Raw genomic sequence first — 19,462 nt, forward strand, 5'->3', positions numbered from 1 at the left:
CCTCCGGGCGTAAGGCGTGTGATACTCCCGGGATCAAAGTGCCGAGGAGACATATTTCTGTGTCAGAGCAAGAGCATATAATATAAGGTGAGGCATTGTTTAGAGCCTGTCGCACTACGGCAAGGGGGAAAGAAAGAAAACATTACATGAAAATAACTTTGTATAGATTCTTCGCAGAGAAACTTGATTCTTTAGCAATAATTCGCAAGCAGTATAAATCACAATGATCTAGCTACACCTGTCACTGGATTATTTAAGAAGCATTTTCTTAGGGTTATACTCGGTCAATTCCCGTTCACACTTCCACGCAATTAATAGGGCAGTGCCCGTTGATTTCGACATCGTAGTAAAGAAATGTGAAATAATATACTTAAGATATCTGCATGTCGCACGTTCAGCAAACTCTGGTGTTCTCGTGGTCCTTGCGTTATACATTAGTGTTTGTTTCCTTGTGACTCGCCCTAGTAAAAGAACTGGCAATGTCTTTGTGTCCGACCGGAAAAAAAAAGAAAAGCGAATTCTAGAACATAAATCGCAGAAGTACTGGGCGAAGCCAGGAATCGTGGCAAAAAAAATATTTTCCAGCAGCGGTTTCCAACAAGTGTTCATCTCTATACCATTCCAGCGCTGCACTTTGCCATTTAAGCTGATGACATCCCAATTTGGGAAACCGCGAGGTCGTTATGAGAGGCGAAGAAAAAATTGGCAACTTCGCCCGAAGACGAAGCATCGGAAGCGATATAGCGAAGTTTAGCGCTGCGCTGCAGACGTTTGACTAAGCTGGCGTGATGAAAAGCACCGCCAGCTGCGTGAACAGGAGTCGCAGCTCGTTGGGGCACGAGATGAGACGAAAGGGAAAACTACCGGAGTTCTGACAGCGTCAAAAGAACAAAAAAAAAAACAAAGGAAGGATTACGTAAATTTAGCTCGACGTTTACTGCCCGTTCTTGTCAGGCCAATGTGCCTGCACCGCGGCACCGGCGGAGGAGCGCTGACGTTTGCGCGAGCATAGCGCTCATGCCGGCAGAGGGAGCCACCAGAGTGCTGGCCTGGCTCCCTGAGCGTAGCGCGATGGTTCATCCACTTGGCTTCGTCGCTGTCTGCAGACAAATGCACTTCGCGTTTCCGGACGCTTAACGCTATACAGGTGGACGCCGCGCATCCCACGCCGATGCCAGGACAGCCACACTATGTGAGGCCAATGACGACGCTGCAAATGCGCCTGGAGCGTCCCTGTAATTGCTATCGCAATAAAACACACCCTGCTGCTCGCCCCCAGACGCCCTGGTCGGCTCGGTAAGGAAAGCTTTGCTTCAATACCACCATGGTCATCATAGCTCGCTATCGAATTGGGGCTTTCAGAACATAACACTAGCCAAAGCGCGTGCTCGACGTTCGGCTTGCGCGAGCCCTGACATTATTGGCTCGTGCCGGCGATGCGCCGCAATTCGACGTCCGTGAGCACGCGCCTGGTCTACCAGGGCAAGAAGAAGACAACGACGAGGAGTCGGAAGCGTTAGCAGCGCTTTACGCTTTTTGTCGCGTTGGGAATCAGTCTTCCTTCACCATGCCGCTAGAAAATCTTGCAGAAGAGAGCCTGGAGAAGAATCCCAACCTCGAGTTGGCCCAGATGAAGTTTCTGCTGGCCCGCCACGAGCCTGATAACGACAAGCTGAAGCAAGATCTCATGACAGCCATCACCGACCAAAGTAAGCGATATACTGTTGTGGGCCCGTTCGGCCTTGTCGTCTTTCTGTCTGCGTAAAACACTGCGTAATGCTACAGAGCACCGCTAAAATGAGCGAGAAGGAGCCGAGTGGCTGAGTTTTTTTTATATTATTTTATTTTATTTTGTTGGGCACAGCCATATCGTTGCCTTCCACCGCGAGCACAATTTTAAGCGTAGTAGATATTAATATAATTGCAGTTGAATTGGCAGTTTCCCCCGAAGAGGCGAAGCATTCACGGCGATAGTTGCAAAACTAAGCGTTTCGCTTGAAATCCTCGGACTGTTTTGCGCTACATGTTAGTGCGAAGCAGCACTAACACTACTGCTGGGCTCAAAGAACAGCGTCCTGACAGCTAGCACGCGTCTGTGAAAGCTTGCGTCACGAGCACCGCCAGGGGGCTTTGCAGGCGTCGCACCTAAACGCTGCACGAGATGGGAGTGTAAGCGTTACTCGGCGCCCAGTTAAATAGTGTATCCGTAAAGAGCACTGGCGCCGGCACCAGTGCACATACCTTCTAAGATTGGGAGCCCTAGTAGCGTTTTGCAATTTTTCGTAAATTGAGGCAAAAGGCATTCCGTGTGAACGTAATGTTTTATCACTGTTCTTGGTGTGCTGAAATAGCCAAAATCCTGATGAATGAATCAGTCAAGGCCGTAAAGTATGGTCACATCAATTTTGGCGTCTCAATAATATCGCATGTATATACCTAGCATACCGAAGCATCCGTACGGACCACCACACCAACGTCGACGGGGACGACGTCGGCAAAAATTCGCCATGGGATTATCGTGTCATTGCCATAGCAATAAAATAAAAACGAGATTTATTTCCGAAGGTTACAAGGTAAACTGCTCAGATGGCCACACCTATTTCCACACAGGCAAGGCAACTCAACAGCACGCAGCTTCCTCGAATGTCTGTTATGCTCTGATTCAACTGACCACTATAGTCAACTTGTGTCCCAGAATACGCAAAGCCTTGCTGCCGCACAATTTAGAGAGCGTTCCTACAGAGGGAACGCTATAACAGTTTGCTGGCAATATGAAGCGAACAACGAAACTAGGGAAAGCATACGGGAAATTACCTGGTATTTTCAATTGAAACCTACAAACAATAGGCAAATGAAAAAGGAAGGGTCGGAAAGACATCTTACATGTGGCAAGTGGGTTGAGGTTGTGACTAATGAAAAATTGACCCCGTAGGTACCCCTTAGACTCCTCGCCCATCTCCTCGCTCATTGCATAGCGAGTGCCTTGACATAGCAGCCTCGGTGCTAGGAGGTAGCATTCGAGGGTACTTTGATCATTTGCCTGCTGTTATATGTTCGCGTGCCGTACATCATCCGACGCCATGGCCATGAATGGCGCTGGCCAACTGCTCCCCAGGGCTGATCTAGTACACATGCGCAAATCCTCGAGAAAGCTGAAGGGAGGAGAGCCGCCACTGTAGCTTAATAGGTTGAACATCACACGCGCAATATGTAAAGGGCGGGTTCGCTTCCCGACAGCCGGAAAGTTCTCTTTTGACTAACTTCCATCATTTCCAATTTCCTAATTATTCAAGCAAAAGGGTCAAATGGCCTACTGAGCCAAAAATCTTCGCGTATGCCGTCGGCAGCAGCGAAACTGCACCTAAGCTCTCATTGCCATTGGCCGCCCCCTCCCGTCACGTCACGAGCTGGCCTCAACAGAGCAAAGCGGGCGAAAGGATACAGCTGCTGGGCGCTAGCACGCCAGGTGTTAAGCACCCCGTCACCCTCGCTCTCGCAAGTTAGAACGCAAGCTCTCGCCTGCGTTCTAACTGTGACCCGGTAACGCCAAATCGAAACACGCCAAGCGTCTCAACGCGCTCGCTTTCCGCAAGGAGTTCGTAACTCGAAGGGCCGCACAGCAGCGTTCAGTTTGGACATTATTGCTTTCGAATTCACAACTCATAAGAAGTGCTTAGGTTTCCTCGAACTTTTTCTACATATCGATTTATTAAAAGATTGGCGGATCCCACGCACTGCCGGAACTAGTGTAAGCGAAGCTTTGTATGCTGTTTGCTTTGATTGACGTGGTAGAAGTGCTAAACTTTAATTGAATTATGGGGCTGCACGTCATTAAATTATTTTTATAATTGTAGGTACACATTGTATACATACATTCGTGGCCAGCAACGCGTTTCGCTGCGTAGCGAAGACGCTCCGCTTCAGTGCGACGCTTCTTTCAGGCCCATGTGTCCCTCGACGCTGAGCGCATGTTTGGAGCCATTTTGCGGGCGCATGTTCCGCATACGTGGTCAGCACGCTGTTGAGGCGCCAGCTCCAAACACTCTCTTCAGGCTCTAGACGATTGTACTGTTTACACTATCACTGCCCAGCGCCTAAATTTTGTCGCATAGGAAAGAAAGCACAGCACATGCCATACGCACAAACTGTGAAACGTGGCCGCGGTGGCGCCGGCCGTGATACGTAGTGTTCCTGTATATGCTCCCGCAGGGAGCAGAGTTGCGCATACCTTTTCCGGCGCCGCTCGCACAGCTATTGGCCGAGCGCGAAAAATGACGTCAAGTGATCCGCGCCGCTGCGAAGCCAACTTTACGGGCGCATCGCCGACTCATGCGAACTCGTCGTTTCCGTCAGTGCCATCGCCATTGCAATCAGCGGACCGTCGATCGTGCGTTGAGAGGAGCAGCTGCGGGTTTCAGGTACGTACGGTATTCGACGATGTGAAGTCAAGGACCTTGGTGAAGTGATACGAAACACATCGTACTGGCACTTGTATTGTGCCATTACGATGCCAAAAATGTGTTGTCAGATTACAGTCTGCACTGTGTGAATAATTACTCTGCAAGTTTGCCTTCTTGATGTGATTAGTGCAATAAAAATAACCTGTTGTTACTCTTAATAGCTTGTTGCCTTTCCATTTTCTTTGAATTCTGCCCCCAAGGTTCCAAGAACCAGCACACTTGGCCTGCTGCCAGCAGCCGTTCATGCATTCCCTTGTATGAAATAAATTTGATCTAGAAGCTCTTGCATCTTAAATCTTTTTCTACTTGCAGATTTCCTGATACTATATAGCTGATTAGTCTGCGGTATGAATGAATCGTAAAAGTAAGCTTTGCTTAAAATGTGCGCATGTGAACATTTGAAATGCGCTTAAATCTGTGTCTGCACCGCATGTATCGAAAACGTGCAGCTGTTTTGAACGATGATTAGTGATAAATGACGCTCTGTTAACGGTCACTGACATAACTGCAGGCACGATAGCTCTCTTGGCGACGGTCATTAATCGGCTGGTTTCGACAGCCAATATGCGCTAAGTGTCCAGCTTACGTGTGTGAAGTTTTAAACACTCTCTAAAACATTTCTTGCTTTCTGACAATGATAAGACAACTTCATATGCATGAAAATCATTGCACCGCCTTTTGTGGCAACGTACTGCGCGTTTGCGAGCGAACTTTGGAGCTGTTCGAGCCACGGCAGTATTTTATTTTGGGGAACTGAAGGCGGTCCTACCCCCTATTTGTACGTTCATGTGTGTGTTTGTATATGCGTGTTTACATAGGTACATACAAAGTTTCGGTTGGTTGGAAGCCCACCCCCTCCGACTGCACGAATGACTCATTCGAGTGTAGCCTGTATTAAGAATTGCCCATTACTAAGCGCCTGCGAACAATTGGCGCTTGTAGCTCGCGACCACTAGAGAAAAAGGCGGAACACCGCGCGGCATTTGGCTCCTGCGCGCGCGAGGAGGGGCTTCGCTGCAGAGCTGGATCACGACGGCGGACCTATGCGCAACTCTGCTCCCTGCGGGAGCATATACAGGAACACTAGTGATACGTGGATGCGAGCGCCATCTGGTGATGTTGCAAAAGAACCAGTGGCGCGAGCGAGCAGGACCACAGCAGCAGCGCCCGGAAAGACGGGAGAACAGACCAAGAAAGCTTCGCTTTAATAACAGTGCACTTCATTTATGGTTTCCCTGGCTTGGATGTCTGTTTGCTTCATATGACTGTGGCTATAGCCATAATGAGTCGTAGACGCTCACAGAACTAGATTCAGCAGTTCGGTGCGCCGGAATTGAGTCCTATACCGCTGCAAACATTTTTTTTTGCGTGTTCTGTCGTGCACGGTTCACTGTAGACATGGCCCCCTTCTACGAGGAGACGTGCGCCGAACTGGGCTGGACTCTCGACCAAGGCCTGGCCAGCAAGATGAGGACGGCCAACGCGGCCGAGCTGGTGCGCCTCGACGCGGCCATCGAGGACGCCGAGAAGAACTTGAGCGAGACAGAGGTTCGCGAGGCCCACCTGGCCAAGGCGGAATACCTGAGCCGCATCGGTGACAAGGTATGAAACGGGATGGTAAGCCCCCATGTTGAGAAGACAAAAAAAGAACAATAAACAGCGTAATAGGCGGCTACACACTTAGATAACGAGTGTCATTGAAAGTGACCTGTGTTTTTGTTCTAACAGATTTTGTCTTATTGCCAGTTTGCTTTCGGTCAGCTTTTTCAACAAGGTTGCAAGTTTTAACGTTCCGTATCATTATTCTCGAAGGTTGTATGTGATCACAGTTTAAGGAACGCCGGAGCCCGCGATCTGCATCGGCCCTGGCATCTACATGTGGTGCCTATTTGTTGAACCATAACGTGTTAGGAATGTGTGCAACATGGTGGTTGCAATTTTGCTTCGTGTTGTCTACTCGAACTCAGTATCACGACATGGCGCCACCCTGCTAGTGCTCGTGTCCGCATCTAAGGTATTTACGTGTATCCTTGACGGCAATGGAGCGCAGATGGGCTAACCTATCCACCGAAAAAACTGCCTCGTGTTGAATAGCTGGAATGTTTTGTCAATGAAGGCCGTAGGTACTGCTGGCCTTCCTTTCAGCAACCTCTCCTAAAACGTTTCTTTTAGCCGTTGTCAAGACGGCATGATGTTTATCAAAACGGGTAGCTGCTACGGCGACGACCTATGATGACGCCGGAAATGCAGCCGGAAAGTTCCTACTGCTAGTAGATGCTAGTATACTAGTAACTATCATAGTATACTAGGATAGACGATGCTAATATACAGTAGTGAACGCGTAAACCCAACCGTCGCTCTCAGTTTGTACGATACTACGGTCCACTAACTTCTTGTTCGGCTTGTGCAAGGGTCACGTGGCGCATACTCCTTTCCTAGTCTGGGACGAAGCTACAATTTGTTGTCTTTGTGCCGATAGGCGGCAGCGCTGGCACAACTGAACAAGACGTACGAGAAGACGGTGGCCCTCGGTCATCGGCTAGACCTGCTGTTCCACTTGATCCGTCTGGGACTCTTCTACATGGACCACGACCTCATCACCCGCAACATCGACAGGGCCAAGAGGTCGGTTCATATATGAGCACTCCACTGGTTGGCCGTACGCTACATTGACAACGGTGTGCGTGTTCGCTTTGACGCGCGATTTTTTTTTTCAGATAATTTTAGCTTGGACCAATATATAGTTGCGCAGTTTACGCATTCGGTTGAGTTCACAGTACATATATGTATCTTTCTTTCTTTTCTTCTGGGGGGGGGGGGGGGCTGATTCACAGTTCAGAGTAGACCACGTTATGACAATTTATTTTTCTGTCTAATTTTCACTTATTGGCACACTTCAGTAAAAGAAAAGTGCATGTCTGATTCACAAATATATTCACGAAAGTGCGAAACAAATCTCATAATGTTGTTTTGTTGCATGCCAAGCGAAAAATCCACATATTTAGACAGCAGCTCCAGAGCTAAACCTTCCACTAAGGTCATGTGCTATCTTTTACGCGTTCTTGCAGTCTGATCGAACTGCGCGGCGACTGGGACCGGAGGAACCGGCTCAAAGTGTACCAGGGACTGTACTGCATAGCGGTGCGGGACTTCAAGAAGGCCGCCAAGCTGTTCCTGAGCACGGTGTCCACCTTCACCTGCTACGAGCTGATGGACTACCAGTGCTTCGTCACCTACACTGTCATCGCTTCCATGATCTCTCTGTCGCGCGTCGAGCTCCTCGACAAGGTACGAGCTGCGACCGGATGCTGCAGTCGCGCTTCCTACTTCTTGAAAAAAAATATATATTTCCAGCATTTAAGAACATAAAGATGCCGCACGCGCGACGGAAGGAAACCGTTGACTGCTCGTGAACAAATGGAAAACGAACTTTGTCTCACGTTTGTCAAGTCCCGCGGAGCCTAAGGGACAGTCGTATCAGAAAGCATTTGTGGCGAACTCTTTATTTCTCAGCGAGAAACACCTTACCCTCATCCGCAGATTATCATACCATTTCAAATACTGATTTGGCTCATTATTATGTAGCTATAAGATTACATAAAGCTTCAATACCACTAAATTTGCCTTCAATAATAACTCCTTGTTGCCAAAACATAGTCTATGGAAGAGGTGCAGCCCATTTCACAGCAATATCATTTCATAATAACTTATCTATTAGTTTAAAACTTACTGCATTGTTTTGTTCCTTTACAAAAAAAGCATCGCTTCTAATACAAATTCGGCGTTGTTGCTCAGCATATTTTGTACCAGCTTATTGTCGCTGGTTTACTAACGTAACAGTAATATCCCTGTTGCTTCGTTAACTTTTAATTTTTCACTCCAACTACGAGGTCGCCTTGAGCTATAGAATTTCTTTTTGCATGTTTTATCGTGTGCAATCTCTTTTGGAAAATAATCATTTCTAGTGGTTGAAATGTGAGTGCATATACGCGGACATTCCTGTCATTTCAAGCCGCTTAGGCGCATTACCACAACGCGGCACACTGAGAACATATAGGAACAAATATCCGCATTAGCGCGAGCCCTGTTTGCTGCAGAGAATTCCCCAGAGATGAGTGAGTACTTTGTAACGGAATGCGAATATAATAATCCAAACACAACTACGAAATTTACTCATTTACAGACTGAATGAGAACCTTGTCATTGTTGAAAATGCGCACGTAACACTTTAAGCGTTAACACAGGCACAAATTAAGGTCAAACACGAAGCGGTTCGCTCCTGTGTTTGTTTTGTGAGCGACCCTGTCTTACTTTAGTGCGCTGTTTAAACTGAAATAACGAGTAATCAACCGCTCCATGAGGATGCGCTAAGCAGATGCTCCATTTTCGTCGTTCTGCTTTCTCCCGTAAAGGTTGTCAAAGGACCCGAGATCCTCGAAGTGATGCACAGCATACCAGACATTAGCGAGTACGTCTTCTCTCTGTACAAGTGCCGCTATGCGATCTTCTTCAGAAAACTCGGTGAGCAGCTTCATCTATTCGCTTGCATTAACTGCTCCTCTTCCTTCATTTCTGATGGAACCGGACGCTGGGTTTTAGAGAAACAAACAGGAGGTGGTGTGTTATTTCATTGGTTATGGATGATAATGGTTTGCATTGTAAGGTTTCCGTTATGTCATTGCTCTATCTTGCAATCAAGTGTTATTAGAAAATGCAAAATTATACAAGCAGTAATAATGACATAATATATCGGATTGTTTAAGCTTCCGTTATGTCGCTGTTTTGCCTTAAGCTTGTAGAAAAGTCTCAGACAAAACTATAGGTATTGTTTTGGGCTAAAAAGAACAATTCGCGTGTACGTGAGAGGAGGAGGACGATAAAGATGCCAAGCAGGTCGAGTTCCGAAAGATGTGCGTCGTAATGTGAAGAATAAAGTTGTTTGAGAGGTTTTATATGTACCAGCTAGTCCAAGTCAACGCATTGGGGAAGATCCAACAAAGTTGACGTAGGTTACATGTAATCAGCCAGGTTTTATTGGTAATATCGTCAATTGAAACCTTGAGAGTGCACATAGTCGAGCAAGACAACGTAGTAGGCTTCCTACCTTCGCCGGCTAGACTTAAATGCGATGTTAAAAGATTCCCTATGTATTCACGCGCCTGCACTTGGCTGCCATTTATGAACGCGTCCTTGCTTGTATCCCGTGCCGCACGAAAAAAAAAATTGTTGCTCAGTGTTCATGCAGTCACGTTTAGCTCCAGGATGGCCAATTGTTGGGCTGGTTAGTCGAGCATTCTAATAGTTTAGTGCAAATTAATACGCGGACACAAAAGAGCAGAGTAAATAATGTCAGGCCCATCCTGGCCCACTTCGTTCGTTTGTGTCCGTGTAATAATTTGTGCTGAACAACCATTATTATGATCACTTTTAGCTATTGGTGAAGTTGATTCGTAAAGGCCTTCACTGGCTTAGTGATGCTTCAATTCATACATTCATTGAAGCTTTTCACTATTTTGTTGAGTTATTGTCGAATTGTCACATGCACCATCACAACAAGCTTCGCCATAACATCAACCCAGGACACATCAGTAGCTTTTGTGAAGCTTGCAACGCGCGTTATAAGGACGCAATATAATTTGGCAAAATGTCTATTTTCACTTACGCCCTTATAATGGCTATTTGACATATAAGCACTAATTGTAGGTGTGCACACATATTAGTGGCACTTCTATTCTGCCTATAAATGCCTATGTCGGTGCTTATTTTGCATTTTAGAGCCTAAAATACGTATTTTTTTTTCTCCTAGCCTTATCTTCTTTCTAATAATATTAGCCTCTGGAAAACTTGGCTGGAGGCAGCCGATCATTATCAGAAACATTTTGCTGGTGTAAAAGCTGTTATTGACAGCTTTGCAGCAGACGAGAGCATCACAGTGACAAGGGCTTGAACTGCGATATACGCGACAATATACACTTAAAGGTGATTCACTGTACCTGTACACTCATTTAACGTCTTTAGCCGGCATCACCGAGAAATTTATATGCTCGAGCGGAACTCTGACCAGGAATGTGGGGCGCATTCTGTACGTTCATGAAAAGGTTCGGCATCATCTCCAGTGGACCTGTTACTTATAGAGGTAGTTGGAAAGTGCAGTCTGCCTCGGACAAAAATCTGAGCAGTGATCATTCTAGAATTCCACAGGACGCTGGGTCACCGAAGTTACCGAAGTACAAACATGCGCCCCTAACTTTGGTAGATGTTGAGAGTTCCTTTTCTGCATGCAAACCAATACACAGTAAAAAAATGCACAACATGAAACCCGCAAATCTTGAGAGGCTGCTTGTTTTTCACTGCTTTCACTTATCTCATGTTGTTTAGATACTCTAAATATAGGATAAGTCTTGCAACCTACGCAGCTTGCCTCATTCCGTCTTATAGAGAAAATAAAGTGAACAACAGTAAACAAGATTTTACCGGGCCGTGTTACGATCATAATTCATCTTCAGTTGCACAACGGAAGTTATTATTTGTGCCTCTACCTACCTTGAGGTCAGTATTCGGCGCCAAATATGTCTTAAATTACAGATTTAGTGCCTGTCATAGGCGCCTAAAACAGCATTTTAGTACCTAAACATCCGATCAGTAATAGAGTTTTACTAGCCGCTCGAAGGTGTATACGTTCGAAGTATAAACGCATGTAGTATGTTACTGTGAACAGCAGTGAAAAACTAGAAGACGGGCTGAACGTGTCCGTTTCGTCGTCCGCTCGCAACAGTCATTACCTGTGCCATTGCATCAAGGGTGCTGACGCGGCAGACTGATACTCCCCGGTGATCGCTCCACCTTTTAGCACCCCTCCGCGCTGCATCTTCCCTGCATCACAGGACACCATGCAGGGGAAACATAACGCGAATCAAAGCTCAAGCCAAATTTACTTCCCCTGCCAACAGTGCTTTATGCGTTGTGAAGTGAACCAAACGAGTCTGTTTCGTTCGTCAGATCTCAACATGTCCCCCGCGCCGAATTGAAGCAAAGAAAGGGCTCTGACAGGAAGCGTGCTGACGCGTGCACTTTGAAGGCGCCAGGGAGATCTTTCGAATATTTCGAATATTGCAAGGAAACAGAATCGAGACGTTTCCGGTGCATGAAGGTGAACACTTTGGAAAGACGGTGAACTTGAGGCCGAATTCACAAAGCTTTATCGTTCGTAAGTGACATTTGCCATTGGCCGGCAACCTTCGGTTACGATATGTCCGCCAACATGAACAGCTGGCATCTGCTCTTACGAACAGCTTCAGCGTCAGAATTGTTTTTTGTGAATACTGACGATTCTATTCGCTGGGGCAGTCGAAAAGTACCGATGTCAACATTCCGCAACTGTAATGTCGTGCTCTTAAACACATGAACGACGATGTCATCGCTGCATTATTTTCGGGCACTTTCACGACGCGTTTTGAGGTATTTCCTGTTTCGCCTAAGTGAAACCCGACGGCGTGGGTGTGGTCGATGTCCTTCTTTGTACGTCACAGCAAATGTCGAGCGCCTGCTCCAGCGCGACCGCATCTGGGCTCCTCACGTGCGCTACTACATGCGTGAAATGCGCATCCTGGCCTACACCCAGCTGCTGGAGTCCTACCGCAGCCTGACGCTGCAGTACATGGCGGACACCTTCGGGGTCACCGTGTCCTTCATTGACCAGTGAGTGCCGTTCACCGTGTCATAAAGTGCGCCGTGCATTAGCTATTCATTGCATACGGATTTAGGATTATCCACGTTATAATTTAGACCGGGTTCTCTAACCAGCTTGCTGGGTGATCTACCGAGAAGTGCCAGGGTTTCAATTTTTTTTCAGACAAGGAAAGCAACTTCCCACCACACTGCAGCAAAAAAGAAGATATACATAACCAGTTTATCTTAGTTTTGTTAGTATTGAGCGCACCATAGCGTTGGCAGGAAAGACGTAAGTTATTAAAGAAAATTTTGGCGATATGCCCTGTACTGCACAATTAGGTACGCACAAGGCGCAGTGCTCAAGGAAAGAAGACTTCTGTAGTTTTGTCGCCGAACGAATGCATGATTTTTTCAAAATGGCGCTGTTAAAACGAAATCTTTACCATTCGACCAATGTGCATGCTGTGGAGCAGCGTGCACATAAACATACACATACTCTAACCACTCGTAACAAATAAAGATTTAAGGTAAGAAGCAAATCTTAGTCGCATGCATGGCTGTTAAAGTAGACGTATGTGGGAAGAAGATTCCAAGAGGCGATATGTTTGTTTTTTTAGAAAAAAACGCAGGGGGTCGTTTTGCACCCAGTTTGTATCTGTCGGTATTACCTTTGTTTCACAGTGTTCTTTGTGTCTTTTTATTGAGTATTTTCGCCTTGCTCAAATCTGCGGCATGAATTTCAATGCACTACTTCATTTCAGTGCAACTGATTATCTCATTATCTAATTTCACCTTGCTCGTTATGCCAAGAATACACCACCTATAGCGCAATTCACGAAGCATGTTGAAGCAAGAAACTGAACCCGAACAAAAGCGCTTCTCTGTACTTTTAGTTAAGCACAGACAAATACTCATTTTGTCAGCGATGGAAGCGGCGAAGTGGCACCAAGTCGCCGCTACTTCGCCGCTACTTGAAATATGTACTGCTACGATTCCTGGCAGCAAGAACTTAACAACGTAAGATGGTGGAAGTAACAGTCCTTCGTTCAAAACTAGGTCGGCATAAAATGAAACTTGGTTATAACAAATAAAGATTTAATGTAAGAAGCAAATCTTAGTCGCATGCGTGGCTGTTAAAGTAGACGTATGTGGGAAGAAGATTCCAAGAGGCGATATGTTTGTCTTTTTAGAAAAAAAAAACGCAGGGGGTCGTTTTGCACCCAGTTTGTGTCTGTCGGTATTACCTTTGCTTCACACGGCTATGCGCTAGCTGGCGCATAGCCACTAACAATGACACCTTGTCTTTACGCAGGGAGCTGGCGCGCTTCATCGCTGATGGCCGTCTTCACTGCAAGATCGACAAAGTGGGCGGAGTGGTCGAGACTATGCGGCCCGACAGCAAGAACTACCAGTACCAGGTGCGACTGCTTACTCAACGTGAACAACTCGAGTTTTTCTCAAACAGACAATCAATTAGACACAGGGTAGCAAAGCAAGTGCGGCTGCAGTTAATACGATGAGCAAAAACGAGAACACGGCGAAAACAGGAGCCAACGTTTCGATAAGTGGACCTGTTTTTTTGTTTTTTTTTTTCAAGGCGACATAGGCGTTCCTCGGCATTGTATATATAAGTATGGTTACTCTAAAGGAGAGAGGCGCTAAGGCAGGGGGGGGGAGGAAACAGCTCTGCCCTTTAGAATAATTATACGTACATATACTAAACCAAGGAAAGCATACGTCACCTTGAAAAAGGCAAGTCCTCTCCTCGAAGCGTTGGCTCCTGCTTTCACTGTGTTTTCGCTTTGCTCATCGTCTTGAACTTCCATCTCCCGCCTTCCCAGTGTTTTCTCTGTAGTTAATGGTAACTTGTCATCAAACTTCAAGGGAATAATTTGGTATGCCGCCCAAAGTAGCCCGGATGTGCCGCAGCGTGCTTGAGAGGAGACTGGTTATTTTGCGTTCTCAACACTACTGTAGGAAAGGCAACACAGCTCGCTGGAATGTGCATGTAAGTTTGCCTTTTCCAGTCGATGACTGAGTCGATGACCTTGCGGATACTTTTCGCGGCACACCAAGCTTCCGCATAGAAGTTTCGTCCCAAGAATTACCAAAGTGGCTATAAACAAAGCAAGTGTGCATTACTCAGTTCTAGCAATATTCCGGCCTTACGTATGAACTTTAGGAACCATGCGTTCGTCCATAATAGGACGACTTGTAAGCCGCACTTCCATGTGCAGTCTAGGTAGCGTTAATAGAACCTCTACTACACCGGCAAACCGTCACGAAGGCACGAGTGACAAATTACCACGTTTATTTTGCAGGCCTGCATAAAGCAAGGAGACATCCTCCTCAACAGGATTCAGAAGCTGAGTCGTGTCATCAACATCTGAGCATCACCGCTGGCCCGCTTGAAGTCTCCGCGTGTACCTTCGGAATTTTGTGGAGCGTGTGGTCACTCGCACATACCCCTCCCCCTGGCTTTCTTTTTTCTTTTTCGACAGCATTAAAGGTCTTTCTTTTTTTTTTGCGTGCCTCCGCTTATTATCTTTAATGACAATCTGCGGATTTTGTCGTGAGCACATTTCCTAACGACTAACTTTCACTCTGCTCTGCACTAAGCATCTTACTCTACAGGCGCAGAAAACACATTTGGTGTTTTCGCATGCACGCAGAAGCATAAAGAAGCCATACAGCTGCTGTTGATTATCGCACCAGTATTTACGTTCTCGCATACATTCTTGTATCAACAACCGAAAGTAATTTTTTTTTCGTTTTCTTTGCATGCTCTCAACACATGTTGGCACTACGTGGAGGAGTAGCACTAGTAACGCCGCCAGAAACAGCATTTTGGGATGATAAAAATATGTACATGTCGTCACTGGGAACGACAAATGTATGTGTCGTACATTTCTGATGTCATCAGCCAAAGTGAGGAACCGCCATATGTGCGTGCGTGCAATCCGATCGAGCACTCGAACCTACCATGAAGTTTCTTTTAAAGCGAAGCTTTCTGCGCCTCTTCTCCCGACTTTCCGGGTGCTGCTGCTATGATGGTCTTGCCGCATGTGCCACTGGGTTTATTGCAACACCACCAGGTGGCGCTCACCTTCTGGTGGCTTGGGAGCGCTGGAAAGGAAAGAGGAACACACGAAGTTGGTGGAATAAGCAAATTAGGGAGGCCATCGAACAACGACGGTTGGCATCACGGGAACACAGAGAAGCAAAGAGGGCGCAGTTATCTGAAAAGGAAATAGGCCAAAAATGGGAATCTTATCGACAAAACAAACAACAAGTGCAGGTCCTCGTCCAGGCTAAAATAAAGCAGTCCTCTGATCGCTGGCTGGCTGAAGTTCGCGATGCAACTAAAGGGGGGTGAAGAAAATTCTGGAACCGTATAAGCTATCTGGGTAAAGCGAATCACAGAAAGCAGGAACAGATTCACGATGCCGAGGGAAAACTTTGAGAGGGAGATGACGCTGTGAACTACATTAGTTCAGTTATAGATGAGTCATTTAAAAAAAAGATGATAGGGGAATCGCCCCAAATTATGGAGCAACACGGGATAGCAGAGTAGAAAACAGCTTAGAACTGACCAATCTTAACAGGAAAAAGGCGGAAACAAATGTTCCAAAATGTACGTCCGGAGGGATAGACGAAATTCCAATTAGGTTCGTTAATGAAGTTGGCCCAAGAAACAAGGAAACGCTGATTAAAGCATTGGAGGCAGTCAGAATAAATAAGCAAATTCGGAACGGCTGGAAACAGAGTAAAATTAATTTGATTTTTAAAGAGAAAGGCGATAAGACGAAAATAAAATCCTCCCGACCAATTAAAATAGCATCAGTTATATATAGGCTGGCGATGCAGGCAGTGAAATAAAAAAATGCAGTCAAGGGTAGAATGTAATAGAATACTCGGAGAACTTCAGAACGGGTTCAGAAGTGATAGCATGTTAGCGCTTACCCAGTCCATAGAAATAGCTAAGGCGGAAAATAGTATTTAGTATTATAGTATTATTTAGCCTTCCTTGACATAAGCGGCGCATACGACAACGTGAACATGGAGCTCCTGTGGAAAATATTAAAAGAGTAAGGTATCGGTCATGAGGTAATTGATTTCCTACAGGAAATATATCGAGAAAATAATGTTGAAATAACATGGGAAGGAATTAAGAGTACGACAACTGTCGAGGTACACAAAGGATTAAGGCAAGGTTGTCCTCTATCACCGCTACTGTTCATGCTTTATATGATAAGTATGGAAAGAAGGCTACAAGGAAGCAATCTACGGTATAATCTGCCGTACAGATTAACCGGAAAGGTTGTTGAGCAACGACTACCGGGTTTCATGTATGCGGACGATATTGTACTGTTAGCAGATGGCCAGGAAGATTTACAAACTCTGGTTAATTATTGTGGAGACGAAGGAGACAGTCTAGATTTCACATTTAGCGCAGCTAAGTCTGGTGGGATGTTTTTCAATGATACAACTGATCAGGAGCTTACAGTACAAGGCCAAGCAATACACCCAGTGGCCGAATACAAATATCTCGGGGTATGGATAAACAAAGGGCAGATGTACACGGAAAAGCACGAACAGTCTCTCATAGCAAAAGTGCGAAGAGATGCCGGGAGTCTGTTTATACACAATGCATACAGTTCCCCCCGTTCGCGAACGCACTGTTTTCAGCACCTACTAACAGAATTTGGTAGGTTTGGACGGGTTTGTGTGGTGGCCGGCATACTGCATGGGGTTACGCTAAATCGCAGGCTAAAGGGACCCGCTTATGGAATGCCATCTGTAACATGAGATACACATTCCTTACCGACCCAGAGCACCCCACTCGGATGGGCAACAGCGTATCTCGTGACACCTGCCCTGACCTTACCTTCGTGCGCAATACTGGCCGAGTCGTTGCGCACGGGCCTTTAGAGGAGCACCTTGGTAGTGACCACTACATTGTGGCGACCACCTTGTCATTACGGTGTGCGCGCAGGCCCGAGCGAAATGTGCGTATAACGGCTTGGGCGAAATTCAGGGAACGTCGCCAGGACCCACCTGAGCTCCAAGGGTACGAACGCTGGCTTGACTCTCTCGCACAAGCTCTAGAGGCCACCACGAGCACACTGCGCACCACAACCGAGACACCAGACATAGACCCGCATTTACTTCATCTTTGGAACGCCCGCAGAGGGTTGACGCGACGATGGAAACGACAACGCCTCAACCGCAAACTTATGAAACGTATAGATCAAATTACACGGGAATCTCAGGAGTATGCAGAGATCCTTACGAGGAATAACTGGCGAGGATTTTGCGATCGCCTCTCAGGCACATTGAGCACAGCAAAAACGTGGTCTATTCTTCGCTCACTCACAGATCCCACCACAACAAAGGGAAAAACATTTCAGCAGCTGCACATCCTAATGCACGAGTACAGGGACGATGTCTCGACACTCCTCAGAGAGCTAGAGAAGCATTTCATACCCACAGGCCCGCCGCCGCAGTACCCTGACTATCCTTATGTAGGCGAGGCGAACGAATTGCTAGATGCGGACATCACATCTGATGAGGTGCGGGTGGTCCTACAAGACCTACGCCGCAACACGGCACCGGGAGCCGACCACATCCGATTCGCCACCCTTCGCAACCTCAGTGACTCGAATATTAACCACCTCACCCATATCTTCAATGATTGCTGGCGCAAGGGCATACTTCCCCAAGCATGGCGACACGCCGACATCACACTGATCCCCAAACCGTGCAAGCCTGTTAAGGTTGAAAACTTACGACCCATCTCCCTAACAACCTGCATTGGTAAGCTCATGGAGCATGTACTCTTGCGGCGTCTGCAGCCCTTCCTCGAAGAAAAATCATTCTTTTCTAACTCTCAATTCGGATATGCTTTTACAATTGCGCTTTTACAATTGTGCTTTTACAATTGTGATTTCACAATTGCGGGACGAGGTCATAGGACCTCCGTCGTCCGCCCAAACGAGAGCACTCATAGCCTTAGACCTAAAAGGGGCATTCGATAATGTTGAACATGACCTCATCCTTCGCAATGTTGCACATTCACACTGTGGAATTGGTATGCACAACCATATCCGCGCATTTCTTCGAGATCGCACGGCCACCGTAGGAATGGGACCGCATCGATCCGGTACGATTCGCCTTGTAGGACGTGGGACACCCCAGGGCTCAGTTCTTTCCCCTACTTTATTCAATATCGCGCTCGCAGGGCTCCCCCGACTACTCGAACAGATCCCTGATGTCGCCCACGCTATTTATGCGGACGACATTACTATCTGGTCGACACGGGGTTCCGACGGAGCCATCCAGGACCGACTGCAGCAAGCAGTCGATACAGTTTCCGAGTACGCGAGAAAATGCGGCTTAAGATGTGCTCTGGAAAAGTCGGAGCTCATAATCATTCGCCCCCGGAGCCGTTCCTCTACTCTCCCTATCACTGTGCACGTGGATGGCACACCGATACCACAGGTTAATCTTGCTCGTATCCTCGGCCTACACATCCAAGCGGATGGCAGGTCAAACTACACTGTTTCCCTTCTATCCAGACAGATTGAGCAAATTCTGGTCATGATCCGGAGGGTCTCCAACAGGCGCTCGGGCCTTCGAGAAGAGGACCTGCTGCGCTTGGTGGAGGCATGCGTGATCAGCCGCCTTACATACCATCTCCCATTTCAGCGGTTGACCCAAGCGCAACAACTTCGCATAGACGCAATGATTCGCAAAGCGACGAAGCTGGCCCATGGCCTCCCGAACTATACTTCCACACACCGTCTCCTTAACTTAGGGACACATAACACACTAGGCGAGCTGCTAGAGGCACATTGGGTCAGCCATCGCCAGCGCCTCCTACTAACTCCTACTGGCCGCCATCTTCTCACACGGCTAGGATACTCTGTCCCACCCCTTCAGTCTGAAACCCGTCCAACGATCTTGTCGTCAGCGATACGCCAAGCACTAAGTATTCATCCATTGCCACGTAATATGCACCCCGAGCATGACAAAGGGCGGCGCAAAGCCCGTGTACGATACATGGGCCGCATGCTTGCAAACATCCCGGAAACACACACTTTATACACAGACACATCACGCACTCAAGAGGTCTATACCTCGGTAGTTTTGGATGGCACCGAATCCCTGAGAGAGACTGCTGCAATGCGCGGAACAAATGCCGCTTACGGAGAAATTCTCGGTGTTGCTCTTGCAATTCGATACGCCATCCGTGTTCCTGAGGAAGTGTATATATTGACGGACTCGCAACAGGCATGCCGGGCGTTCCTATCAGGACATGGCATCCCGAG

The 19,462-nt window shown here is 47.1% G+C and overlaps 1 protein-coding gene across 1 annotated transcript; it reads left to right on the top strand.

Moving 5' to 3' along the window:
• Positions 1-1,112: 1,112 nt before the first annotated feature.
• Positions 1,113-14,655, top strand: LOC142584970 (26S proteasome non-ATPase regulatory subunit 6-like). The gene is made up of 8 exons (XM_075695363.1): positions 1,113-1,709; positions 5,857-6,062; positions 6,940-7,085; positions 7,529-7,748; positions 8,873-8,981; positions 11,990-12,158; positions 13,444-13,549; positions 14,453-14,655. Exons 1-8 carry the CDS (start codon positions 1,568-1,570, stop codon positions 14,519-14,521), a joined length of 1,167 nt encoding a protein of 388 aa, XP_075551478.1. The 5' UTR covers positions 1,113-1,567; the 3' UTR covers positions 14,522-14,655.
• The last annotated feature ends 4,807 nt before the right edge of the window (positions 14,656-19,462 follow it).

The sequence above is a fragment of the Dermacentor variabilis genome, chromosome 6, assembly GCF_050947875.1.
Source record: "Dermacentor variabilis isolate Ectoservices chromosome 6, ASM5094787v1, whole genome shotgun sequence".
NCBI lineage: Eukaryota > Metazoa > Arthropoda > Arachnida > Ixodida > Ixodidae > Dermacentor > Dermacentor variabilis.